This window comes from Strix uralensis, chromosome 23 (genome assembly GCF_047716275.1).
Source record: "Strix uralensis isolate ZFMK-TIS-50842 chromosome 23, bStrUra1, whole genome shotgun sequence".
NCBI classification, from domain to species: Eukaryota; Metazoa; Chordata; class Aves; order Strigiformes; family Strigidae; genus Strix; species Strix uralensis.
Genome location: NC_133994.1, coordinates 8,161,470 through 8,188,563, shown reverse-complemented (window position 1 = coordinate 8,188,563; position 27,094 = coordinate 8,161,470). Strand labels below are relative to the sequence as shown.

At 51.9% G+C, this 27,094-nt stretch overlaps 2 protein-coding genes and 1 long non-coding RNA gene across 5 annotated transcripts in view; 2 read left to right on the top strand and 1 right to left on the bottom strand.

The window, feature by feature from the left end:
- Positions 1-455: 455 nt before the first annotated feature.
- FBLIM1 (filamin binding LIM protein 1) lies at positions 456-4,917 on the top strand. Of its 2 annotated transcripts, XM_074892774.1 has the most exons (9): positions 456-469; positions 1,527-1,856; positions 2,635-2,843; positions 3,204-3,337; positions 3,425-3,536; positions 3,630-3,799; positions 3,877-4,055; positions 4,159-4,276; positions 4,551-4,917. In XM_074892774.1, the coding sequence occupies exons 2-9, from the start codon at positions 1,831-1,833 to the stop codon at positions 4,662-4,664; spliced, it is 1,062 nt and encodes a 353-aa protein (XP_074748875.1). In that variant the 5' UTR covers positions 456-469; positions 1,527-1,830; the 3' UTR covers positions 4,665-4,917. The 2 variants fall into 2 exon arrangements, 1 of the variants encoding a protein (XP_074748875.1); XR_012632026.1 differs by lacking the exon at positions 456-469 and having other exon boundaries at positions 1,171-1,856; positions 3,877-4,029; positions 4,551-4,684.
- LOC141953874 (uncharacterized) lies at positions 4,911-7,299 on the bottom strand. The gene is made up of 2 exons (XR_012632027.1): positions 7,155-7,299; positions 4,911-5,040 (listed from the first exon to the last, which is right to left on the bottom strand). It is a non-coding gene; the product is annotated as an uncharacterized LOC141953874 (long non-coding RNA).
- Positions 7,300-20,541: 13,242 nt separating this feature from the next.
- The window catches only part of SPEN (spen family transcriptional repressor), a 70,484-nt gene continuing 63,931 nt past the window's right edge, over positions 20,542-27,094 (top strand). For both annotated transcript variants that reach the window (XM_074893181.1, XM_074893180.1), the window contains exon 1: positions 20,542-20,985. In XM_074893181.1, the coding sequence (XP_074749282.1) occupies positions 20,903-20,985 (83 nt within the window). In that variant the 5' untranslated portion in view covers positions 20,542-20,902. The remainder of the gene's footprint in view (positions 20,986-27,094) is intronic.

Here is a 27,094-nt window from a genome sequence, read left to right as displayed (position 1 = left end):
ATCATGGGGGTCCATGGGACAACCTGGGTGGGGGTGGGGGCATGGGTTGTGCCAGAGCACATGGGGGACCCGTGGGGCCATGGGTCACCCAGGGGTAGATGGGGCAGCCAGAGGGCTCAGGGGGCACCTCTGAGGATATATGGGGCACCCTCGCGTCCTGGAGGCACCCTGAGGTCCCATGGAGCACCCTGGGGTGCGTGGGGCAGTCAGGGGGCCCACGAGGCACCCTGAGAACATATAGGGCACCCCAGGGTGCATGGGGCACCCTAAGGACATGTGCCCCCCCCCCCCCCTTCCTCTGTCCGGGGCTGTGGGGCAGGCGGGGGGGGGGGGGAGGAGGAAGGAAGGAGGAGGAGGAGGAGGGAGGAAGGGGCGGTGATGCCGGGCGGCTCTGCCTCCCCGCTGCCCCCGCCGCGCCGGGCAGGGCGCGCCCGCGGAGCTCACGGAGGGACCCGCCGCAGCTCCCCAGGTAGGGGACAGGGACAGGGACGGGGCCACCCCTCGAGGGGCAGGCGGGGCTGCAGGGCCACCCCCGGGCAGGCGAATCCCCCCACCGCCCTGATTAGGGGAACTCCCCCCACCCCCGCCAAGGTAGGACCCACCCCCCCAGGTAGGGGACAGGGGCCACCCCCAGGTACGGGACACCCCAGGTATGGGATTGGGGACGCCCCCAGGGAGGGGACAGGGGACACCCCAAGAAGGGACACGGGACCCCTCAAGTAATGGGGTAAGGATTGTAGAGGCGTCCTGGGACGGGACAAGGGGACCAAGAGCCGCCCCCATGTAGGGGACGGGGCACATCCCGGGTACAGGATTGGGGACACCCCCAGGGACGGGGGGCTCCCAGGTGGGGGGGGGGACATGGTGGGGCCACATAGGGGACAGGGCACCCCCAGGGAGGGGACAGTGGGCTGCGGGGCTACCCGGTGGGTGACAACGGATTGCAGGGGGGCTGCAAGGCTACCCCTCGAGTAAGGGACAAGGGGACACCAAGGGCTGTGTCCCCCCACGCCATCCCTTCTCCCTTGGGCATCCTCAGAGAGCACCCTCCAAGAGGTCTCCAGGGCAGGGGACAGAGTTGGGGGACAGTTGTAGGAGGGCCATGCCCCATCCCAATTTTGGGGGTTATGTGGGGGTGCCCCAGAAGTGTCGCTGTCCCTGTCGGTCCCACCAGGGCTCCCACCCCAGGAGATTTTGGGGTGATGCTTGCAGGAAACCAGGGGGGCCCTTCCCAGCATGGCCTTGGCCATCTCAAAACAGGATGGAGCTCCATGGGAGGACACCCCATTAAAAAAGGGGGGGGTGAACCCCATTAATGCACCCCTCAAGCCTTAACCACCCTGATGGGCCCCGGCTGGGGGGGGAACCGGGGGTGCCGCGATGGGGCCGCCGGGATCCCATCAGCCCCAGCACAAAGAGGAATGCAACGAGCACATGGTTCCCATTAGCTCTGGAGATTTTTTTTTTTCTTTTTTGCGTTGTTTTTTTATGATTATTACTTTTTTTTTCACCCCTATTTTCTGCAGCTTGGCCGGGAAGGAGGAAAACCAGCAGCTCCCGCGGGCGAGGATTTGAGCAGCCGGGCGAAGGCTGGCAGCGCCGGAGCCCGTTTGGGGTTTCGCCGGAGGGGAGGGAGGGAAGGAGGGAGCGAAGCCGCTCGGGGTTTTTTCCTTTTTAATCCCTTCCCCTGCTTGAGTCAGAGGCTGAAGTCACCGGCGTGCACGTCCTGAAGCTTTTCACCCACTGCGGGGGGACCAGCTGCCCCCCAACAGGATGCACCGACACCCGTGAGCGGGATTTTTGGGGAGCAGAGCCACCCCGCGCTGGGGCATGAGACCAGGCAACTCATCACACAGGTATTTTTCAGGCTGCCAATTCATCTTGGGGATGGATCCTGCTTCACCGGCACAGCGCCGTGGCTAAAGCCTCGGGGTTCCCCCTCACCCCAAACCATCCCGTTTGGGAAGGGGAAGCTTCGCTCCAGCTGCTTTTCCCGTTGGGAAGCTGAATAAACAGCCCTTTTCCTTCCCGAGCAGGGTTTCTCGGGGTCGGGCGCATCCTGCCTGCGCCGCCGGGCGATGCTCGGGGGCCGTTGCAGTGACAGGGACGCAGCAATTCACAGCATCGTGCCTCAGTTTCCCCATCCGCAAAAATAAAGTGGGGAATGCCCCGAGCTGGGAGTGATTAGGGGGGAAGTGGGGAGGGAATGGGGAGCCAGGGGACCTAGAAACACCTCAAAAAAAGGGGCTGCAAAAGCATATCCTATTGCAACTCTGTTTTTAAGAGGAAAGGTGGGTTTTCCCTGCTGCCCACAGCAAGTTTAATCCCAGGTGGGGGCAATAAGAGGAAATAAAGGGGGTTAAGATACTTACAAAAGGGTGGGGTTTGGTCACAGAGGCATGAAAATGGGTGATTTTGAATGCTGCTTCTCCGGGACCCTTTACCCTGTGTCCTTCTAGGCACGAGACCATTTATTGCCGTGACGTGGGACGGGGACACTCATTCCTTCTCCCTTTCCGGGAGGATGAGGAAGGAGGCGGGTTGAGGCCGAAGGGCAGTGTGGCTGCAGGAGCTGCCGGTACACCTGTGGGTTTCGCTCCCTTTTTATCTTCTTTTCCCCCAAACTGAACCCAGGTCTGGCCCTTCTGTGGCTTCCACGATGCTGCCGGGGAAAGCAGAGAAGAGGATCGCTTCGTCAGTCTTCATCACCCTGGTGCCACCGCGGAGGGAGGTGGTCACCAAGGAGAAAACCCAAAGGGAGCTGCAGCCGGACAGAGCCGAGGTCCCGGGCACCCATCGCCCCCGGACCCCACCGTCGCAGCCCCCTGCGTTGCCCAACGGAGGTGAGGGGTGTCCGCGGGGGGCTGCGAGCGAGGCCAGGAGGATGATGATGGTGCTGAGGATGCTGTGGAGATGCTTTGCTAAAGGATGTATGTGCAGGCAGGAGGGGATGTGGGGTTTTTGGGGGGTTATTCCCCAAATCCCTGCACCCATCCCGGGATGGATCCGGCTGCGGGGGAAGGGCTGTGTTTGCTCTCCATCGCTGGGTGCTTATCGGTGCTGTTTGGCGCTTGGCCGCGACGGCGTTTGCTTTTGGGGCAGGTCGGCGAATGCCGCCATAAAGCTGTCGGGGTGTTATTGCGACGGGGTGTTATTGGACGTTGTTGCCCCCTTAAACCCACCGCGTCTGGTTTTCACCACAGAAACCCGATCAGTGGCCCCTGTGCCTTCATCTTCACCGGTCCTCATCCTCTCTGAAGCACCTCAGCCCTTATCTGCAGAGGCACTGGGTCCGGCGCTGCAGCAACTGGACCTTGCAGCACCCGCCACCCTCCAGGTGAGGATGATGGGGTGCAATCATCCTCAGTTTTCCCACACGCAAGAGCAAAAATGCAACGTGCCTTCACCTTTCCCCTCTCACCAGGCCCCTTCCACCTTCCCTGCCGAATTGAGGCCGCCCAAATTTTGCCAGGAGCAAGCAGGCAAGCCGCAGTGGCAGGATGCGAATGGGTACCCGGAGAGGGACAGCTCCAGGGGTAAGGGGGGGACCCAGCTGTGCAGCGTGGGCTCATCTCCAGTTGGGGAAACTGAGGCACACAGCACTGAACCTCTCTCCCTTCTTCCTGCAGACATCTGCGCCTTCTGTCACAAAGCCGTGGGACCCCGGGAGCCAACGGTGGAGGCGATGCGGAAGCAGTACCACGCCGACTGCTTCACCTGCCGGACCTGCCACCGGCTCCTGGCCGGCCAGCGCTACTACCAAAAAGATGGGCGCCCCACGTGCGACGCCTGCTACCAGGTACCCATCCTCCCTCGGGGACAACCAGCACCCTCGGGGGGAGCTGGCATCTCACAGCGTGTCCCCCCAAACCCCAGGTCACGCTGGAGAAATGTGCCAAGTGCCGGGGGCTGATCACAGAGCGCGTCGTCCGTGCCCTGGGCAAGGGCTACCACCCCGGCTGCTTCTCCTGCACCGCCTGCGGCCGGGCCATCGGCGCCGAGAGCTTCGCCGTGGGCGAGCGGGACGAGGTGTACTGTGTGGCTGACTTTTACAGGTTGGGGAGCGTGGCAAAGGGGGAGCATCCCCCCCGTTGGGGGGGTTCGGCTTGTCCCCGTCACCCCCCCAGGGCTCACGCCGCCCCTGTTTGCTCCCATCAGGAAATACGCCGCGGTTTGCAGTGCCTGCGAGCACCCCATCATCCCCCATGAGGACAAGGACACCTACAAGATCGAGTGCCTGGGACGCAGTTTCCATGAGAGCTGCTACCGCTGCGAGGTACGGCCCTGATGGGACCCCCAAAAACTGAGGGGTTTGGCACTGAGGCTTTGCAAAGCGCAGCCACGGGGCTCGCAGCACCCAGGGTTGTTTTATAGCCAGGGACGGCTAGAAATAAATAAATCGAGTGAACAGGATGATGTGTTTGGCCGGGATTGATTTTGATGTAATTCATTGGTTTTTTCAAGCGCTGGTGGGTTTTGCAGGAAGGATGGGATGCAATGCGGCACGGAGGCCCCTAAAACATAGCCTCTCTTTCCTCTTTCACCCCCAGAGCTGTGGGACACCCCTGTCACCGGAGCCAACGGAGAACGGGTGCTACCCGCTGGACGACCGCCTCCTCTGCAAGTCCTGCCACGTCCGCTGGCGAAACGAGTCATCCTGCTAAAACCCCACGGCTCAACCTCCGTCTTCCAGCATGGGACACCGAAAAGGGGGTGCACCTACTGGGATACACCCTGCAACCAGTCCTGGGTGCCCACTGCACCCCCAAATTGCTGCAGGACTGGAGTTTCCATCACCAAAATGTACCTGGGACCCCAACCCACTGGGCTGGCCGGGCGAAGCACAGATGTAGTGTCCCGGCACAGCCCTGTGCTTGTTACGAACATAAAAAGCCCTGGCAGAGCAGCGGTGGTGGAGGAACTGAGGTTCTGTTCATTTATTTCCTTTTTTAAACTCCTTTTCTGAGGCCGGTTTGGTTTCCTTGGGTGTTTTTTCTTTCTTCTCAAGCTTCCTTGGGGTTTCACTTAAAACATTTATCGCTGTGGTGACACAGAGAGCGGGCACTGATTTAGTTACTTGCAGTTAAATAAAGCCCCAAGTTTAAAAACCCGCGTTTCTTTCATCCGCCCTGCATTCCAAACCCATAAAAAGCAAGTTTAAAAATAAGAAAAAAAAAAAAAAAAGCCACTTTTTAGATTTTATAGGCATGGCAAGAGTTGGGTCACTCGGGGTGATAACGCTGCTGATCTGTTGATGCCTGGGGGAGAGCGGAGGGTCATTCTTTGGGGCTGGATTGGGGATTTTGTGATGTGCTGTGGTGCTGATAAGAGGGTGTTCGGTGATGGGGTTTTTTTTGCGGACAGGCTGCACCGTCTGGGCTCCATCTCAACCAAGTCCCAGAGCCAGCAGAGGGCAGCCAGAGCACAAATTCCTCCATCAGGCAGAAAATCTCCAGCTAAACGGTCACCTATATCCGTCTCTCTTACATCCGACAGCCGGGATGCCGGGAAAGACCAACAGCCCCGTTTTTCCACGTTATCCAATATAATACGGTTCTGCTATCAGAAGGTTTTTGATCTTCTCTCAGTCCAAGCCCCAAACCAGCAGAAATGAGACCGTTTCTCTGCGTGCCCAACATCTGCGCAACCGATGTCACCGGTGCTTAGCGGTTTTGTTTGTGAGGGCGTTGCAAACCAGCCGGAGAAAAAGGGGTTTTATTTTTAACCGAAAGTGCTTAAAAAGCCACAAATCGAGAGCAGAAAATAGCAAGAGCATCTGAGATGATGTTTAATGCTTTCCTGATGAAAAAAGGGAGCTGCTAGAAACCAGCAGCCATACGCTTCTAGGTCGTGTTGTACAATGGCTGTCCAGCGTGGGCTGTATTTATGAATGAAAGGGTTAATGTATGGTTAAGGTATGTGCTGCAGTCCGGCGGGCTGGTTGATTAATCACACCAACCCCGCAACTATTTCCTGCCAGCTCTCCCTACCTACAAAGCCTATTACTCAGTGTTCGTTAATGTGCGTCTACAGCACATCCATCGGGTCATAATTAGCTATAAACTTATTTATAAATAGGATGTTAATGTAAAGTTGCGGTCTGCCCGGTCACGTAAGTAGGTGGCTTTGGATCTGGCTGGGTGGGGACCCCGTGTCCCACGCTGGGGAAGTCCCAGGCTCAAAGTCAGCTCTCGCTTTCCAAAGCCTCTCTGTGGGGAAAAACAGGCAGCAAAAACGATGCTAAAAAAGTAAAAAGATGTGGGCAGGCTTGGTGGTGGCCAAAGAGAGCGGTGAAGGGAAGCCCCAGAGAGCAAAGGGTTGCCCGTTTTTTTGGCAATATTCTTCCAAGCGAGGTTTTCAGGGAGCATGGAAATGCCGATGCTGAGCAGCGCTTTGGATGAGTTATTGCATTACACGCTGGCTTAAACGCTCTGTGCAGCACCCTTGGGTGCTCAGCAAGGTACGCCACCCCTCTGCAGACCTAATGGTGGGAAGGGGTCGGCTATTTCCCCTGCAGAGCAAGCCAGGATGGGTGCACCAGGACTGCGGCAATTTTTGACTGGTGGTAGGCAGGGAAAGGATTTTATCGACATGAAGCCTTGGGAGAAGACCCCGGAGGGTGAGGAGAAGGACAAGGCACAGCTGGAGAGTTTGATAGTGCAGCAAAGGGATGCAGAAGTGGTCAGATTAGGCATATTTTTCCAGGAGGGGAGGATGGCAAGGGACAGGGATGGATGGACATGGAGGTAAGAGGATAAAAGACTGATTGAAGCCGTTTTCTTCTTGGATAAGCATTACAAATCGAGGCACGGGGAGCATCGCTAAGCCTGAAAAGCACGGCCCTGTGTTTTCCCCCAGGAGGATCTCGAGGAATTTCCAGTGTCGGCTGAGCCGTGTGGAGGAGATTTTGCAGGAGTGAGGCTGTGGGAGCCGGGTCTCATCCTGCTGCCAAGCAAGCCCACATCAGCTGCAACGGCTCAGCCCATCCCTGGGCTCCTTGCCCCATTCCAAGCGCTTTCGCAAGCACCCAGATCTGCCAGTAAAACCAAAACAAACACAAAGCATGCATGGAGCAATATGAAGCTCCTGCTCTGCCCTGGGAGCCCCCCAAAGCCTTACAGAGCCCCCCCCCCGAGACCACCCAGGCGTAAAACCTGCTCGAGGTCTCTGTCGTCTTCTTCCAGCGGCAGTGCGAAAGGGCAAAGAGGATCGTGCGCCTACAAATCGCACGGGCTGGGCCCTGCCCTTCCCTCGGCTGCTGCAATAAGCCCGTCTTTTCTTGCAATCCCTCTTGGCAGGCCAAGGAGAGCGGGGAGGGACCTGGCTGCCCTCCAAGGAGAAGCAAATGCAAATATTTCTTCACTTCAGGCTGGGTGCGGCCCGGGGATAAAATTTCCTCGGGCTTTCCCAGCGAAGGCATCTGATACCGTACCCTGCTGTGAGCCCTTATTTGTTCTCAGGAATACAACGGTGTATCCCATAAAAAACCAAGGAAGATAACCAGGTTATCTTTCTTGCAACTCAAAGGACTGCCTGGTTTTTAAAGAGAGCTTTTTAAATTAAAGGAGGAGCTGACAGGCACAGCCATAGTGCTTTTACATCAGTGGTCAAGGTGTGATTTCATAACAAATAAGGCCTTTTCTGCAGATGTTGTTTGCAAGTCGAAGATTTTGGCTCAGCATGAGGAAAGCGAGCCCGTAGAGGGAAACAGGCTGGAAAGCACCTTTCCCCCGCATCCCCCCCGGTCAGCCGTGAGAAATGTGAAAAGCAGAGAGGGAGAGATGAGCCGGATTCCTCGCGTGTCTTCGCGCTGCCATCACCACCTCCAAGGTGCCGGGAAGGAGCCGGCTGTGGAGAGGGAAATGCTGCAGGAAGGGAAACTGAGGCCGAAGCAGCTGCTGGGGCTTTGCTGGCTGGAAAAGGCGCTGGGCAAAGGGTTGGGTGCTTAGCACTGATGATGTTTTGGGGTTGTTTTTTTCAGATAGGACTGAGAGAGCTGGAGGAAAAATGGGTTTTTCCTTTGGTCGACCCAGGTTAATTGCAACCCTATCCCAGCCGGCTTGCTGCAGCGTCATCCTTCCCCACGGAGCGTTCGGACCCGTTTTCTGCCCTTTCCCACCTTCACCACAATCTAAAAACGTAACATTTCTGCAATGAGTGGTCTGATCCTGCTGGCTAACAGAGAGGGGGCGAACCAGCAGGGATTACTCTGGGAGCAGCCCAAGCCCTGAATTTCTCCAGCTTTATTATGCAGTACAGGCAGGATACATTAAAAAAATAATGCAATATCCTCCTTTTTCCCTCATTTTCCCCACAAAACTGAAACACCCAACACCACGATTTATTTTTAAAGCATGCCATGTTTTCAATAGCGTGAGGTGAAATCGATGCAGCCGGTTATGCAAGCGTGTTACCAGGCTGCAAGCGATACACTGGGTTATTAATAAAAAAATAAAGGAAAAAAAAAAAACATAAACCAACCCACCTCATTTCTGAAAATAGATGCACGGCACATGCCTGTAAGTGGGGCTTTGACATTTTATACCCCAGCTTTCCTTCATCGTATCAGCAGCGATTATAGCATCCCACGGCCCTATTTCCCCAAAATTAACAATTTTCACCCACACCTGGCTTCAAGCAGTTTACGTTAGATCTTTATTTTGCTGGAGCGTCCATTAGAGCTCATTAGGTTAGGAGGGTTATTTTTTGAAAAAAAAAGAGCTTTTTCTCGCAATGGTTATCCCATTTGTCAAGGTGGCTTATTGACCTCGGCGATTTATCATTGGGAAAAAAGCTGGAGGGAGGCGAAGGAACAGGGAATAGCTCCTAAGAATAAATACACCCCTTAATTCTCCGTGCGGCTAAACTTTCCCTCACAGCCCAGCCGGGGAAATACACTTCAATCTCTTTTATCGGATTGCTTCGCCCAAGGCTGAATCTTCCTGAGGCGATCGGCCTCCACCCGGCGTTTTAAAGGCACCATGTTTTTGTAAAGAAAAAGAGAAATAAACGAGAAAAGGGAGGGCATTTGCCTGACAAAAGGGGGAGGAGGAGGCGGCCCCTCACGGCCCGGCCCCGCCGCCTCCGGCTCCACAGCGCCGCCTCACCCGCGGTACTGCAGGAGCTGCCCCCCGCCGCTCGCTTCACAAAATGGCCGCCCGGCGGGGCCACGGCGAGCGGCGCCGAGGCGACAAAATGGCGCCGGGCGGGCAGCAGGGGGAAGGACGGACGATGCGCGGCTGCGGGGGCCGGGGCGGCGAGCGTGGGCTTGAGCCGTGCCAGGAGCGCGGCGGAGGGGCTCCTCCTGATGTGCGTATCCCCTCCAGGCGGGCAGCGAAAGCGCTGCGGGTGAAACCTGACCTCCACCACCACCCCCCCGGCCCTTTTCTCCTTGGGAGCCTTTGCAGAAGGATGCGAAAATGCCCAGAAATGCGCATTTCCCCTCGGCCACGGAGGTGGCGGAGGCCTCGGCCTCCCCCCCCCCGCCATCGCTGCCTCAGCCCCCCCTCCAGCACCATCGTCCCCTCATTCCCCTCACGGCGCAGCTCGCCGGCACTGACCCCTGAATTTTTAATTTTTTTTTCCTCATAGCATGAAGATTTTTGGCCCAGAATTGCGCTTTCCACGCGCCCCCCCTCATCATCACTACATGCACCCCAAGGTGGGTAGTTTTATGCCTAATACTTTCTTTTCCACCGCTTTTCTCCTTTGCAGGGGTTGAAGCCACCACCTTCCGCTCTCCTCACAGCATGGAAAATACCCAAATGCACTTAAAAAAAAAAAAACAAAAAAAACCAAAAACCAACAACCCCAAAACACCTGAGGATTGATTTATCTTCCGAGCCGGAGTGGTGCAGGGAAGAAGCCGTCGCCGCTTGCCTTGCTCCCCACGACAACCTGCCCGCCATTCGGTTAATTAAAAGCATATACTTGGTGTGATCAGACGTGGTAATACCGTAAAAAAAAATAACCCCGTAACATCCAAATGCTCGTTGCTGGAGGCTGCAGCCAAGGTACCACCTATGCTTCTTTCTTCTTTTTAAATTTTTTTAATGTTACCTTACCTTTTTTATGCACCACGGTGTTGTTACAGGCTACATTATAACATTGACCCTTCTTTGTTAGAAACCACATGCCTAAAATACTGCTGTTTTTTCCTGGAATTACAGATTTAGGCCCATACAGATGCTCTTTTATTTCTACATATATAGAAATAGTTCTATATATTCACTACATATTTCTATATATATGTGTATCTCCTCTTTCCAGGGACTGATTACAGAATATAAAATAAACCCACACACCTAAAACACTTATGATTTAATTATATATAATCAACTGTAATTTTGGCCCATATATATGTTTGATTTTATATATATATATTACCTTTGTTTTCCTCCATTGGCTTTCTACTACAATATATCCTAAAAGCAGGAGAAAAAAATGCCATAAAAAAAAGAAAAAGAACAAAAAGCAACCCATCTCTTTTTTACAGTCCATGGTGGAAGTTTGTGCCTGAATGTTTTGTTTGTTCCACAGAGATGCAGATTTTCCTTGGGAGATTTGGGGAGGATTTTTTTAAATTAAAAGAGGAAAAAATACACCCAGAAAAACAACAATAAAAGAGAATAAAAAAAAAAAAAAAAAAAAAAAAGCAGCACACAAAAACAAACCCCAGTAAGTGAAGCTGTAAATGCAGTCAAATAGTCCGGATCAGACAATTCATTGCAACAAAAAGAGAGGACAAATTAGTTCAACTGAAATAGCAGGGCTTTGCTGTAGATCCGGGAGGAGGGATCAGCTCCTTTATCCCACCATCTAGCGCTCCCAACACCACCATTTTTTTTTTTTTGTGCTTTGTGTTGGGGCGTTTTATTTAAAGCCAAGCAGGCTGCAAAACCCTGCCGAGCCGGGGCTGCCAAAGCCACTCATGGCTTAATTTTTATATAAATCTATTTTTTTCCCCCTGCACGCACCCCATCCTTGTGCAATTCTCTCCCTTTTATTATGTGCTCTATTGCTTGCGCGCTCTCTCTTTTTTTTTTTTTTTTCCTCTGCGGGTATAAAGGTTTCTCTTCTCTCCCCAGCTTGGCTGCTTATTCCAGAAGTTTCTACGGGGGAGGGGAGCACCCACTGCGGAGCCTTTGCCGCAGCGCCGGGCAGGCGTGGTCCCTGCCGCCGGGGGAGGAGGAGGAGGAGGAGGAGGAGGAGGAGGAGGATGCAGAGGATGCACCACCTCTCCCTGCCTTCCCTCCCCGGCTGGCAGCCTTTTTTCCAAGCCTCTCCCCTTTGCTAGATTTCCCCATCCTTGAAAAGGGTGCTGGGAGGTGTTTGCAAGGGTGGTGGTTTTTTTTTTTTTGTTTTGGTTTGGTTTTTTTAATCTTTTTTCTTCCTCCCCTTTTGCTAAATAAATTAAAAGCAGAGATGTCTTCTGATGGAGATGGATGAGGCTGGGCTCACAGCAATGGGGTTGCTCCCTCGCACGCGCTGCCGCAGCCTTGATCTGGCGTAGGGAGGGCACTGATGGCAGAAGTGACCTTTCCCAGGCAGTGGGAGGGAGGCTTTTCCCCCCTTGCCCTGACATGCTCCCGACTGGAATTCATTTTAAATAGCAGGGTTATTATTTTTTATTTTCTTTCCCCCTTCCCCTTAAAGAACAGCTTGCTCTTTCAGTGATTCTTTTTTTTTCTTGGTAGCCTGTGGGTTGAAGCTTCCTCATGATCGTTTTTTTTTGTGTGTGTGTGTGTGTTTTGAATTGCGTTTTAAAATTGCCCAGCTGGAGACAAGTCTTGATTAGAGCTGGAACAATAGCTCCATTTTATTAATAATGGGAAGGATTTACAATCCTACAGCACCTTCCTTGGAAGGCTTTCAAAATAATTTGCAAACACTCACAAATTTAAGATTTCACAGCCCTTGGCTGTGAGGTGGGTAAGTATTTTAACGGTGCCACCACCAAAAATCATGTTGGTGGCAGATCTCCATTTCTGAGTGCTTAAAAGAATGATGAATTTGGTGGGGCTTAGGGCTGCAAAGCTGGGGGGGAGGTTGGTAAGCGGGGCTGGCTAAAAGCTGTAACCTGAATCTGTTCAGTGTTCTCTGTTAGATGCAGAGAATTTTGCTGCGTCCTGGGAACTGGGCTGTTGTTTCTCCGCCTGCTCCGTGCAGACCATGCAGCTTACCAGAGCGAAGCTGTGGACTCGCCTGCTTGTCAGTAAACATCTGCTTGTAGATTTGCTGGTGGTTTTTTGGGGGTTTTGTTTTGTTGGGGGTTTTTTTTGTTTTTTTTTTTTTAATTCATTACGTTTTTGTAGTCCCCAAGTGACCTCCTTTAGTGCTGGCTCGGCTGTGGTTTGACCACAGCTTTGCATTAAAGCAGGCTTGCTAGTGCTAATGTGCCTCCCTGTGAGCCAGAATGACCTTGCTTGAGGGACTGGGCCCACCGAGCTAATGCAGATGCTCTTCTTCACTTACAGTACTCTGCACACTGCTTTTTTCCAGCATATCCCTTCCCTGACTGAGGTAGCGCAAGAGGATGTGACCATATTATGGGTGAAAGCTGTCTTATGCCTTTTTTTTTTCCTTTTTTTTCCCTTTTTTTTCCTTCCCAGGGAAATACAGGATTGTGTGTGTAACCCCTCTCCACAGCAGATACCTTCCTTGTAAGTATTGTAAACATACAGAGATCTAAGAGCTGCCTGGGCAGCTGGATCCGGCCTTGTGGAGGAGCGTAAGGCACAGTGCTCTGGTTGTGTAAGTGTGTGTTGTACATGGGCCACAGAAACCCACAATGTTTCTGTGGTTACTTCTGTCTGGATAGCATGAGTAGATCCCAGGGCTTCCCCTTCCCACCACTTACTATTTCACAAAAGCAAAGGCTGGCGCTTCTGGAAAAAGCTCTGCCTTGTGGCCTTTAAAAAAAAAATAAAAACTGCTTGGGATTAGTCATCCTTATTTTTAAAGGAAGCTGTGTTTGCCAGTCCTATCAGTATAATGCATGTGCGTGTGAGATATTAACTATTACCTTCATTTGCGAAGGCTGGTTATGTGCTCTGCTCGCTGCTCTTTGGAGCAGTGCCACTGAGGCTCTGTTGAGCTGCTGCTGGCAGGTGGAAAAACTGACAGTCCAGCTTTTCATCCCTTTCCCTCCATTTTCCTTTTTCACTGCAGGTATCTCTGCATTGGCAGGTGTGGAACCACAGAGACCGTAACAACTGTAAGCAAGGACAGATGAGCTGTTTTCTGGGGTCACTTCCAATGCCAGAGAAGAAACCCTGGTGTGTTGGGTTTTTTTTTGTGCCTGTGGTAGCTTCTACTCTAAGCTCCACTGTATCTTGTGAGAAGACTTGAGTTTGACCCTTTTGGATGCTAAAAATAGTACTGTTTTTAAACCTTAAGTGATTTTTTCCCTTCCCTGTGGTCACATAGAAGAGCCAGCCGTGCAATTAAAACGGTATAGCAAAGGACAGCTCCCTCCCCCTTTCCCCTTTCAAAAAACCTTCCAGAGTTGTGTGCTCTTGAAGTGCTGCATAGGCAGAAAATATACAATGCAGTTGTCAGCATTGTGCTGATGTGTGGCACATCTGAAAAAAAAAAATACACACAAAAGGGGTGGGGAGAACAGTTGCCTCCAGGGAGTAAAACTGTGGGGCCCCTTTCCCTACAAGTGAACAGCCCTACATGCGATAGTGTATTACTCCTAATTTCCTCAGGCAAATGCAACGGGCAAACGTCGGAGGGAGTGTTGCAACGTCCTAAATTGTGTTGGTGAAGATCAGGGTCCCCTTGAACTATTTTTTTTTTTTTTTTCCTCTGAACTTGCTCCCGTGAGATGCTGCAGTTTTATTGCTTGATTTCTCAAAGTCGTGCTCGCTCACCAGGAAGAAGGAAAATGCTTCCTTACTGGGTGCAATTTCTTTTGTTGTGTTGCAAAAGGTAATAAAAAGCACCTGGTGCTGGTCTCTCCTAGGTCACACATGACTTCAAGGCACAGAGTCCCGGCAGTCATTAGTGCACAAGGAGTGTTAGGTATCGGCGCCTTCTCGTTAGCCTCCCTTAATGAGAATATTGGCAACGGTGTTGCGTGAATGCCTCTGGCTGACCAGCGGAGAGGCCCTGCCCTGCTAAGCTGGAGCAAGACCTCATGAGAAATGCAGTGATTTCACTGCCAGTGAGGCAGCCTGGTTGCTGCAGTGATTTGTAGCACAGCTATGACTATGTTTTTCTGGCAAAAATTTAGCGGAGGGTAAGTATGAGGTGTCCGGGCCAGATTTCATACCGTGCTCCCTGTGGTGGAGAGCTGGGGAAAGTTGGTGTGTGGTGCATGTGAAAATTGTCAGTAGCTCCTGTGCCTAAAGCCTTGTCTATACTTGAAATAAGCCAGCGTGGACAGGGATATTAATTTTATTCTCTCACTAGGGATGTGTTGGTTTGGAGATCTGCCTCGTGCTCATCAGAGGCCTGCGCTGGCATGGAGGTCCGGTGCACCAAGAAGCTGGCTGGGCGGGATGTTTCCACATTTTTTCAGGTTGGCACACCCTGTGGGACTTGGAATTACTTTTCTTTGGCAGTTTTGGACAAACGAGTGAGAATTACCTTGTGAGCGCTGAACTTTCGCCACCCTCTGCTTTGGACTGAAGAGTTACTAGAACTACATCCCTGAGACTTCCAAGCTAAACAAAACCTGAATTTCCAGTGCCAAAACGCAAGTGAGCGATAGAAACCTCCGCTCCTCCTCCGTAAGGGGGGAAGCCGCAGTCTTTCAAGCCTTCCTATTATCCCGAAGAGTTAAAAAGCTGCATCGTGAGATCAGCAGAGGTAAAACGAAAGCCAAAGCCAGCCGAGGAACTGTTCTGCGCTGTATTGCTGGAGAGGTTTTTGAGCGCAGCAGGTCTTGATGCACAAGGATCTTTCTTTGTGCTTTTCTCTGAAGTGAAAGAGCGATAACCACGCAACCGCATGTTCAGTCTGCTCCATTTAAAACACCATCAAAGTTGCTTCGGTATCAAAATGGTGTATGATGAAACAAAAGCTCTGGTGCCTGGCTCGGTGTTTATTTTGTGCTGGGTGTGCCAATCGATCCGATGGGGAATGTGGGGAAGAGCAGCCTTTAGCTCACAGGTTTAGACTGTGGGTTTTGTGTTAAAACCTTGTCCTGCAACATCTCCAGTGTCATTTCTGTGATTTTTCCTGGGCGTTGCACGCGGGGCCTTTATGTAGAGGTAATACAACAATGGGGTGTTAAAAATGACAAAGTACAGGATACGGTGATCTATCCAGTCCTAGGGGAATCACATCCTTTGCAGTTGTCATGTTCAAGTATCAAATCACACAGGGCTGGCTTTTTTTGGCTTTGTTTTCTTTGGTTTTGCCCTAAAATGTAATATTTTGCAGCCTGGAAGACCAAAGTCCTCTCTGTCTAGCTGGTGAAATGCGCCATGTTTGGGAAAAACCCTTGTGAGGTGAGCAGGTACAGCTCTTCGGTATGTGGTCGCACACAAGCTGGGGGGCAAGGGGAAGCAGGGCAGAAGCTGGCACTGTGATATTTCTGATTTTTCCCAACAACAAGCGAAAAAAATAGGTATGAATTCTAATATATCTACTACGCTGTAGCAAGAGTAAGCTCTTTTGCAGTCCTGTGACGGCACATGGTGTTTTGGTTGCATGGCTCAGCAATCCCACTGTACTCTGCTGCTGAAGAAACGTCTGTTTTTGTGTATTTTGAAAACAGAAGTGTGCTTTTATATATGTACAAATGGGTTCAGTGTAAACTGAATTCCAGGGGGCTCCTGAGCTGTGTTTACTGTGCTGCAGAAGGTAACTGGTGCAAAGCCACCAGCTACAGGGGAGGTATTTTGTGGCAGCTCCCATCCCGGGTACTGTGGGGATAAGAACACCACCACCATGAAGTCTAGCGGGGAAGAGCCGTTAGAAAATAAATTACTAAATACTGGGTTTCAAAAACACGAAGGGAGTTTTCTGGACAGAGTCATCTCGTCGTGAAGATCTGGAGCACAAACCCTCAAAGAGGAAAGAACCGAAAACAATAGTTTTATTAATACAAATCCTATACTTTGTGTTGCTTAGGATCCAGAACCAGGCTTCGTGTTCAAAGCGTTATCAGTGTGCAAGCCAGTATCCTCTGTCTTGGCAACAAATGAGCCCAAATATCAAACAGCACCCGTTCCTTCTTGGAGAAAATTATCCATTGCATAAAACCTAATGGGTAAGCAATAAAATTAGGCCAGTAATTCAGGCTGGCTTAAAAATGAGATAAAAGCCTAGCTGGCAATTTGATATTCGGCTGCCATACTGTCATTTTAATAAATATAGTCAATGAGCAGGAAAGGCACGTAAATACATTTTATAATGACAAGATGGTGGCTGGAGCTGACCGGCTCAAACAAAGAAACGCTCCGAGTGTCTCTGGTGGTGTCTGAGGGCTCTTGTCAGGGTCACCTAGTGGTTTTTTGTAAAAAAACAAAGCAAGCTGGATGCATACTGGACACTGGTGGGGATAATCACTGCGTGCCGCTAACGCGACCGCTCTAATCTATGCGAGTCCCCGGTCGATGTAGCTGGCCGGTGTCCCCAACGTCAGGGAGAGGCGCGGTGCCTCCCTTCCCCACCTCCAGCTGCGCTGCTGCGAGCACAAAACGCAGAGCTAGTGCTAAGCCAGAACCAAGTAGAGGAAGTTACGGTCTTAGCAAATATAGCTCTGGTTGCTGTCCTTGTTCGGTATCTAATCTCTGCTTTTTTAAATGTTTGGCAAGCAGTCCCGGCGACACGTGGCAGTGAGCTCCGCCACTTGTGTAAGGTGCCGCGGTAAAAACGTACAAACTTGCCTTTTCAAGCGTTGTCTGCTCGCTTCTACTGACATTTACTCCTTGAAGTGAGGCTGTCTCTGGCTGTTTGTGTGGACCCCGGTGATGTTTTCTGATCTTCCTGTTCTTTTTTTTTTAAACTCCAAAATGGAGAGCTGCTAACTTTATTAGCTCCTTATACGGCAGCACCATTTTCTCACGCCTTTAATGGCTTTCTTTTGATCTGTCCTGTTCTTGCTTTGCTTTTCTTGACGTGAACACGGTGTTCAAGCTGCGATGGGTTTATAACCTGTTCCCTCATTAATATATGGCCTGGCATTTTAATCCTCTCCAAGTGCCGATAAGAAACATCCAAATGTTTTAACTGCGGGGTTGGCCGAGATGCCCGGAGATTAGTTGGGTTCTTGGCTACACCCACCGCACGGGCATGAGTAATTTCAGTTGTGCCATGCGGCACGCTGGATCCTGCCCTCGCGTGTCCCGAAGGCCAAGGGCCATCGGGCGATGGGAGAGCAGCTGAAGCCCGCTGTTCCTCGGCTGTCTGTCCCTCTGGGAAGGGCAGCACGCGGCGATGCGTGTCCATGTCTCACCTCTGGATGCTCATTGTGTTGTCACCAGTGGCAGGACAACGGGCTGGCATGAACGCGCGTCCCTTCTGCAGTGACGAGGACGGTGTTGGTCACTGCCGCATAAGATGGGTCCTTCATCAAGGCCCCTTTGGCCTGCTGAGAGGAAGGTTATGCTCACTCTGATCTCTAGCCCGGGTCTGTGTTCTTTAAAATCTTCGAACAAGTTGGAGGGATCCGGTTACAGCGGCATCACCCGAGTGTGGTTGTGTGTTACAACTGGGAGCAGTTTCCCCCCAAAGCGTTTGAAAAGTATCGGGAGGGTCCAGAGCTTCGTTTTGCATCACGGGCCGGGCTTTGTGCTGCTCCTCCAGCTGGTTTTCGTGTAAACGGAGCCCTTCAAGCACTCGTTTCAACTGTCTGTCAACAGTCGATGGCTTTGTTTGCAATCTGTGGATGTCCCTCCCGGCCAGCCTGCCCGCAAGATGGCCGTGTGACAGCAGTGACCCTGCGTGAGGTTTCTTTTGAAGGACCTGGGAGCCGGCGCGGTTTTCTCGTGTCCCTTGGAGGTGCCGCCCTAGCAGGGAAGGAGGGGAGGAACAGTTGGAAATGCTGTCGCAGCAAGCACGCTCCATCGGAGAGGGGAGAATTCAGCATCGAAAAGCCGTTTGATGCGTGGTTTGGGTTTCTTCCTCTCCGAAATGGATGCCTGTAGAGCCTGTTAAAGGTATAGACACATAGCGGCCGCTCTTTGGGCTTCTGACCAGTTAAAACAGAAAACTAAGCCCATTTCCACGGAGAAGAAAGTGCCAGTGGAGCGCGTTGGCAGTGCATTTTCTTGTGCGCACGTGGCTCCGTCACATGTTTTAAATAATAGATGGTTTGCGTGCAAAGAGTTGGGTTGTTTGGTTTTTTTTTTTTTTATTAATCAGTAGATCTCGGTTTGGCAGAGCAGCGTAATGCCCGTCATCACTGGGGAAACTGAGGCACGGGGCCGTGAAGGGATATGGGCTCGCAGCCACCCGGCAGCGGTAGAGTTGGGGATAAGACTCGGGTCCGCCAAGGCTCGAGTCGATGTGCGTCAGAGGTCTGATTAAATCAAGAGATTTGCATGTTTGTTAAGCCACCTATAGCTTGATGACTTTGACCAGTTGTTGAGGTGGACTTGTTGCCAGAAGGTTACAGCGGCCCTGGGCAGGGGCTGGCTGGACCGGGTGGCAAAGGCAGCAAAGCTGAGCGCTGCTCGCCCCGACAAATAAAACGTGGTTTTAATCAATAGAAAAGCGCCGTCAGGAGGCTTTGGCCAAGGAAAATACTGAAATATCAGTGCGCAGTCTGCGGTGAAAGCAGCTAACTGGCTTCAGAAAAACCCAAAAAGGACTCGTGGCCCTGGGTGTGTGTTCGGTTTTATCCTGACCTCAAACTGCTCAGAATCTCGCGGCAGTAATCGGTTGGGTATTTTCCTTTTCGGGCATAGAAAGAGGTGTTCTTAGCCATGCAGAGGCACATTTTGGTGGAAAACGAGACCTGCTGGGTTGAAAAACATTTAACTCCACGTTGCAGAGCCGCCTTTGGGGCAGGGACGGGGTGCAACACGCGAGTCGGTTCCCTTCTGCAAGCTGGGCAATACTCACGAGGAGCATTACTCGTGCCGTTCTCGGGGTGACGTGGCCTCCCCGTTTCGGTGGAGGGAAATATTTTGGACAGCCGGGAGGATTCGGTGACCTCTGGCCCCGTTCGCTGCCACCAGCCCCGCTCGGGGTTGCCTATAGCTCTGAACTTTGGAGCCATACACGGAGCTATAGGCTCCCACACGGCCCTAAATTAATTTTTTACTTGCTCCCTCCCGCAGATTGCAGCGAGTTGGGTTTTCTGTCGCTTGGGGGTAAAGTTTGTGCCTCAGGATGGGGGAGATCCCTGCGGCCCCGTTTCCCACTGTTGGTGTCAGGGCCAGCAAGGGGGCTGCGATGCCCAGCGAGCCCCCCCCGGCTGGGAGAAGCCCCTCAGAGCGTTTCCCTGCGCTCCTCAGGATCTTGCCCTGGCATTGGGAACCCCCTTTATTTTTTGCAATGTAACCCCTTTATTTTTTGCCTAGCACCGCCTCATTTTTGCAATGAAATCCCCTTTATTTTTTGCGTAACACCCCATTTTTTGCAATGGAGCCCCCCCTTTACCTTTTGTGTAGCACCCCTTTATTTTTTTGCATAGCACCCCATTTTTTGCAATGCAGCCCCCTTTATTTTTTCCATAACACCCCATTTTTTGCAGTGTGGTCCCCCTTTACCTTTTGTGTAGCACCCCCTCATTTTGCAATGCAACCCCATTTTTTGCAGTGCAGCCCCCTTTTATTTTTTCATTGCAACCTCCCTTTATTTTTTGCAATGCACCCCCTTTATTTTTTGCCTAGCACCCCATTTTTTTGCAGTGCACCCCTTTATTTTTGCAGTGCAGCCCCCCTTTATTTCTCACAGCCCATCATTTCACAGTGCACCCCCTTTATTTTTTGCCTGGCACCCCGGGTTTTGCGCTGCACCCCCCTTTATTTTTTGCCTAGCACCCCCTTTATTTTTGCAGTGCACCCTATTTTTTGCAGCGCATCCCCTTTATTTTTGCGGTGCACCCCCTTTATTTTTGCAGGGCACCCCCTTTATTTTTGCGGTGAACCCCCCTTATTTTTTGCAGTGCCCCCCCTTTATTTCTCGCACAGCCCATCATTTCGCAGTGCCCCCCCTTTATTTTTTGCCTACCACCCCGGTTTTTCGCGGTGCACCCCCTTTATTTATTTTCCGCACCCCCCTCGTTTCGCAGTGCCCCCCCCTTTCCGTTTTCCATCGCAGCCCCCCCCCCCTCCGTTACCGCCTCGCCCCCCCTCGCGCCGCCGCGCAGGCGCAATCCCGCCGTACACCCCCCCCACCCCCCCCCCCCCCCGCACGGGAGCGGGGCGTTGCGCGCCCGCGCTCCGCCCCCGCCGGCGGGTCCGCGGCGCGCGCCCCGGGGCGCAGTGCGCCTGCGCGGGGGCCCCCGTGTGGCGCTGCGAGAGGCGCGGGGAAGGGAAGGGGAGGGGAGGGGGGGGGGAAGAGCGAGCGGAGCCGCCAGAGGAGCGGGAGCGCGGAGGGGGGGAAGGAGGAGGCGGCGGCGGGGGGGGGCGCCGCGCTGCCGCTGACGGAGGAGGAGGAGGAAGCGGGAGCGAGCGAGCGAGGGCCGCGGCGGGGGGAGACAGGGAGGAAGAAAACCCGCGGCGGAGGGGGAGCCCGCCGCCCGCCAGCCGGCCCGCCAGCCAGGGGGCCCCCCCGGAGGGGATGGTGTCGTCCGCCGCCGCCGCCGCGGGGGGAGGCAGCCGGCGGCGCTGAGGGCGGCAGGGCCCCGCGGCGGAAGAGGCGGAGGGCGGCGAGGAGGAGGAGGAGGAGGAGGAGGCGGCGGCGGGCGGCGAGCGGCGGCCGGCAGCGCTGCGAGGGGGGAGGCAGCGGCCGGGAGCCGGGGCAGGGGCGGCGGGCTCGCCCCGCGCCGCGCAGCATGGTCCGGGAAACCAGGCACCTCTGGGTGGGCAACTTGCCGGAGAACGTGCGTGAGGAGAAGATCATCGAGCACTTCAAGCGGTGAGTGGGGAGCGGGGCGGGGGGGCTCCGCCGGTCCTTCCCGCGCCCGCGGGTCGCTCTCCCCACCCTTCCCCCGGGGAGGCCCTGTCGGCGGCTCTTCCTCGGTTTGGGGAAAATAAGGAATAAAAACCCGTTAAAAAAAAGGTGGGGGGGGGGGGGGGGGGGGAATGCGGGGGGACGGTGGCTCCCGCGGCCTGTGGAGAGGAGGAGGAGGAGGAGGAAAACAAAATCGTTGTAAATAACCCCCGCGCCATGGCGAGGATCGTCCGCAGAGGACTGGCGGCGTGGACGGATCTGCGGGGAGACCTGCCGGAGCGGAGAAAAAGATAATAATCACGATAACGACTAAAAATAAACCACGAAAAGACGGAGGAGCAGCGTGTCCAAGCTCGGCTTTCTGCACGGAGTGGATTTCATGCCGAGGGGGGTGCGCGGAGTCTCGGAGGCAGCCTTAAGCCTGGCCATCTTGCTTCTCCATTGCTGCTTTTTTTTTTGTTTTGTTTTTTTAAACAACGTTTGGAGTTTTCTCTTTTTATTTTGCCCTCTTTTTACTGTGTTTTTCTCCATCTGGAGCCACCCCGGCCCTGAGGATGCTGCGTTCCCCCCCCGAGGTGCAGCGAACGGTGGGAACCGAAGTGCCTGCAGCTGCAAAAACGTGACTCTTAAAAAAAAAAAAAAAATTAAAAAATCGCACAAACCCACGAAGAAAACACCGGATCCCTCCACGCGGGAAGCGCTCTGGACTCCTTATTTATATTGTGTTTTGGGTTTTTTTTTTTCCTTTCTTTTTTCGTGGCATAGATTAGTCCTGCTCATAAGGAAGTAGTAGCTGTTTGCATGGTTGTATTTTTTCCCTCCTCCCTTCGTTTTTTCATGCGGGGAGGAGGAGGAGGAGGCGGCTTCTTCCCTGCCGCCTCAGCAACACCTTTTTCCTCGGGAAATGCTCTCGCACAAAGTTGATGCCCGGCACCCCACGCTGGAAGCTTTTTTTTTTTTTTTTGTTAAGTAGGGAAAAAGAAGGTAACGAGCCCAGGGTGGCTGCTCAGCTCACGGCCCCTCCAGCCAGGTTGTTTTAATCCCCCCCCCCCCCCCAAAAAAAAAAAGATTTTGAAGCTTCCTTTAATCTTCCTGCGTTGGAAAAATGACGGAGCGTCTTTAATAATGAGTCACCATGGGAAAAATAGATGCGGTGACACCGGGCGGGGGGGGAGGTCCACGCCGCCTCTGCCCCGGCTCCTGCTCGCCCGCCGCTGCGGAGGGGTCCGGGGGGTGCTCGCAGCCCCCCGCCCCGGTGGCCCCGGCGAGCGCGGGTGCTGCCAACCGGGCTCTAAAATGGCGGCGGGGCCCCGGTTGGGGCGGAGGGGGCAGCCTGGGTCACCCCGGGGGTGCGGGGAGGAACCCCCCGGGGGTCTCCTCCAGCCTCCTGGCCTGAGCCGCAGCTAAACCCCACCTCGGCATCCTCAGCACTCGGAAACTGCCCCGGTTTAATTGAGCTTCGCCTTATTTTGTCCCCTGAGCCCAGAATCGCCGCTTCATCCCCGCCAGCGCGGGACGGTGCTTCTGCCTTGGAGGGGGTTTGTGTGTCCGTCAGTCCCGGTTACTGAGGCAGCGCTGTACAAAGGCGGGGGTTTTGGGGAGAGAAAACCCGCTCCGGGGTGGTTTGTTTAATTCCAGGCATAGCTAGCTGAAGGAATGGGCACTCAGAAGTGGAAATTTGACATTCCTGGGTCTTATTTTGTCCAGTCCGCCTGCTTTTGTAAGATGTATTAAAGCAGGAAAAAAGTTGCTATGGTACTGTTGCTTGGAGATGGATGGGAAAAAATGGCAGGCGCTGAATTGTTAATTACCTTTTTTTGGTTGTTTTTACCTTTGTGAGTTCCAGTCGGAGGTTTGGGAAGGAGATTTGCAGCCAGGCAAACCCCCCCCTCACTTCTGCGAATTCTCACTGTTTTCCAAAACTGATTTTTAAGCGGGATTTGTGCGTTTGGGTGAGGCTGATCTCACGCAAGTCAGCACAGTTAAAATAGGCTTCACAACATTTGGCTGTGGGTGCAGGTACTAATGCATGGGGGGAAGTGACACGCTGCCTCCCTAGCCCTTTTGGGGATGTAAACTTAAATATTTGTGGGTGTAAAAGGGGTAAAGGCGTCTGTGTCGAGGCGGGTTTCAGGCTCAATGTATAGGTGCTGTAGGTGGACAATGGAGCAAGGCTTCCTTTGTATGCTGGGTCTCGCCTGGGGGAAGGGACACGTTCCACAAGGATTCCATGGCGTGGGGGGTATATCCACAGGGAAGGCGGCTGCCTGAGCGTGGAGGTGGGATGTGGAAGGCTCCCTCCTTGGAAAGGACGATTTAGTTTGGTGAGAAAGTCTGTTCAGATGGAGCTGGGCTTGGCGAAACCCAGTTCCCACCCATCCCCCAGCCTGAGAATAGGGTGAAGAGCGTGTGGAGAGGCTGTGCTGCGGGAGCAGGAGAAAGAATTTGGGGAAATATCGCCTAAAATCGCAGCTGTGGTGCTACCAGGAATAGTGTTACCCCTGAAGCCTCTGTGCAACCCATGGGAGTGTTTGTTTTTCCACTTTGCTTAGGAAATACTGTCATTTCCATATTAAAGCCTATAAGCGAGCGGTCTTGCTGTTGCACAGTCTCTGCTAGGGGCAAGTTTGAGAAACACAACCATTTTGTTTCTAAAGCAGCAAAAATTCAAGGAAGGCTCCTAAAACTTAAAATCCAACCGGCATGTTCAGTGTGAGGGGTTTGCTGCTTCTCCTTCCCCCTTCAATTAACCAGTTACTGTGGGAACCTTGCCTGGGTTTGCAGTCTCACAGTTAATTCTTGTAAGGAGTGAATTAAGATGAAAGAGGCGTTTTGCAGAAAGTGTATTTTTTTTTTTTTTCAAAACGCTCTTTGGTTTTGTTTAGTGTGAATTGAAATAACGCTTTCTGGTTACGAATTCCCCTCTCAAATTAGGGAATATTGGAGCTGATCTCAAGAAGAGCTGGTTTATGTGATCAGTGTTATTTTTTTCCTTCAAAGCCTTTTTTTTTTTTTTAAATCTATTGTCTTGATATTAAAGGGGATTGCAAAAGAAATTATTTTTCTGTGCGTTTTAACAAGTTGAAATTGTTACGGGCTTTCTGTACAGATACTCCCTTTTTTAAAACTTCTTTCTAATTTGCTGTATTTTCTTTCAGCTGAGTTATTAAGGCATTCCCAAATACAAAAGCAATCGGTGCCAGGATTGGAGGTCCGCTGTTAGGATGGAATAAGCAGCAAATCTGTGTTAGGGTATGGGAGAGGAGCGCTCGGTGCTCAGGGAAGCGGTGGTAGCAATCATTTGGGTTCACCTAATTAATGCTGTCTTGACTAGCAGGAAAAAAGTCATTCACCATCATTGAAACAGATGCTCGGCAGCTTGCAGAACAACCCGACTAAATATAGTAACAGTTGTCCCCAGCACAAGTGCTGGCCTTCCATATTTTTTTTTCCCCTGTGTTTTCTTCCAGTTATCTGAAAGAATATGGCTTTGTCCCTTTATTGGTGTTTTAAAGGGCAAAGAGGAGTAAAAGCCTCTTAATTCTGAGCCATGTGACTTTGGTATGCCATCTCCTAGTCTGTGGGAGAATTAAGACGTTCAGAGTGGCAACCAACTCCAGGAGAAGCCCTGGATTTCAGGAAACAAACGTGCTCCTTTAAAATTGTTAGAAGTCGCAGATCAGAGCTGTGTCGGAGAAGACAACTCTTAAGGGTTTTTTGGGGGGGAAAATGGGCTTTTGTCTGGCTTCACCTTGTTCTGATTTCTGTTTTTGAGGATGATACCTTCTGGAGAAGTGGTCTGCGCTTCAAACACAAGTGCTCTGAGAAGTTGCTCTGCAAAAAAACTGGCATAACAGCGAGCACATGATTGTTTTCAATAACTTCTAGAAAACATTTGATCATTTTACAAGGAAATGTTTTGTCTTGATGGCCGGGAGTGTAAATTCAGTCTGGGAAAGTGAAATCTCCGGGCTTTTTGCTCTGTATGTCACCCTGATGGACTAAGGTGGAGTAGAGGGGTTTTGGTCAGCTCTTGTACAGACTGTGCGCGGGGGAGAGCAGTGAGGATTGCTGCTGGAGTGCTGGCTTGGAGCACTGAGAAGAAAAACCTCCGTGCCTGTTTAGGATGGTGGCTGCTAGCACAGCACCATTTCTGGTGCCTTCTTCCCACATCTGACACCGACAGGTCTTGCAGTGCCTTTCTGTGGGAACAGGCTTGAGTTGGAAGTAATAGTGCTCTAGTTTTACTAGAAAACCTCTCAGATATGGTCTCAGGCTTTTATTGCTTGTAATCGAATAATAGCTCTTGGATATCACTTAGGATGCAAACACGTGGATGGGTTATACTAAATTAGTTTTGCATATAGAGATCTCTATCCAGATGTATTTTTATTTTAGGAAAATCCAGAAGGAAGGCTACAGAATGAACTACTCCTGTTTTCTTTCTTGATTCATGTAATTTTTAAGTGACTGTATTTTCATAGAGTAGGTACGAGCTTTTTTTAGTTCAGAGCCTTTGAAGGGAGGGGGAAGGTAAAATTTATGCCCGTGCTTTGCTGAAGCAATGTCTGGAATATCGGGCAGTATCAGGACTTGGTTTTGCTCTGTTTTGCAAATATCTCCAGTAAGGTAATCTTCGTTTTGCAGAATATAAAACTCAAGAAGATTATGGGAGGACGTTTGGTTGGGGGATTAAATTAATTGTCCGGAATCAGAAGGGAAGGAAAGGTGTGGAAGGCACCTGCCTCCTCGAGTCTTGGTCAGTTCCTGGTGAAAGTTGGCCTTGCGCTGAGAGTAGGTTCATCAGTCGGGTGGCTAATTGAGGAGATGGTGGTGCTGGTTCTGGTGGTGGCTTGCATCTTTGTTTTCCATTAGACCTCCTTTAATAATTCTATTCCTAATACTGACGAACGAGTGCCATAAAGCAGCACAGGCATCACGGCTGCAGTGTACCGGGGGTGGCAGCGAGCAGTGTTTGTCTGCAGCCACCTTCTTCTTCCCCCGAGACTGAGTCACGCGGAGGACGGCTCCTCAACAGTTTAAGATTCATGACTCCTCTGGCTGCTCCGGATTCGGCTCTTTGCATGCGCTTGAGGTGGCAGCTTGTTGACGCCACTCTGGCCGAGGAAATGCCTATATAATTATTTCAAAGAAACTTAATGAAAAGCCGCAAAGAGCGTAGATTTGGACTAAGCTTCTATTAAGTGTTGTTATACGCTGAGCTGTGTTAGAAAGATAAGTTGATGTCACTTGGTTACAAAATTCTGTCATCCTTTGAGCCTTTCTGGCATTGTTTCTTCTCTGAAGTTTCATCAGAGGTCCTGGCTGTGTTTATTTGTGATTTGTTGAGAGCAGCTTCTATTGTCGCTAGCAGCTCCAAAGTGACGTTGGCTTTTGGTATTTCTTGTCCTTACTCTAAATTCCTTCGGTGCAGTGATAAAATAATCCTAGGGCCCTTTCTTGCAGGCTATAAGAAAGCAGACATACGTGTTGAGAACTCACCAATCCTTGCGAGGCTTACGGAAGTATTAAATCCATTCGTCAAGTTAGAACAGGGGATGAGAAAAGGCTTAAATTTGTTTTGTGATAGCCTTGTTGATTGTTTTTTTTTTTTTTTTCCCCCTCCTTGCTTTTCATAGGACAGAAAGTCATGCCAAGTTCTCAGGCAAATGACCTTATTGCCGTCTTAAGGTGTGTCCAAAATTAGGTCCTTGTCTTTGCTGAGGGCAAAGAAGCGCTAGCTGGCTTTTCATAAAAAAGGAAGTAAATATCCAAATGAGTAGAGGGCAGGTGGCAGATTTTGGATGAGTTGGTGAGTCAGGATGAACCTGGGGCTCCTTGGGAGTTTTGTTTTCGTGAACTGATGTGTCGCAACTGCAGGCTGTCTTGCTGTTGTGGTGGTTTCACACTGGTGTCAGCTTGTGAAGAAGAGGAGGAGATGCCTTCTGCACATGGAGACGCACCTGAGAGATAACGAATATCAAAACAAGGTCTTCTGAAGATGTTTGGAGAGGGGTAAAACTGAGGGTCACCCCTCTCGGTTGGTTTTAGACTCCTCAAGGTTTCAGGAGAG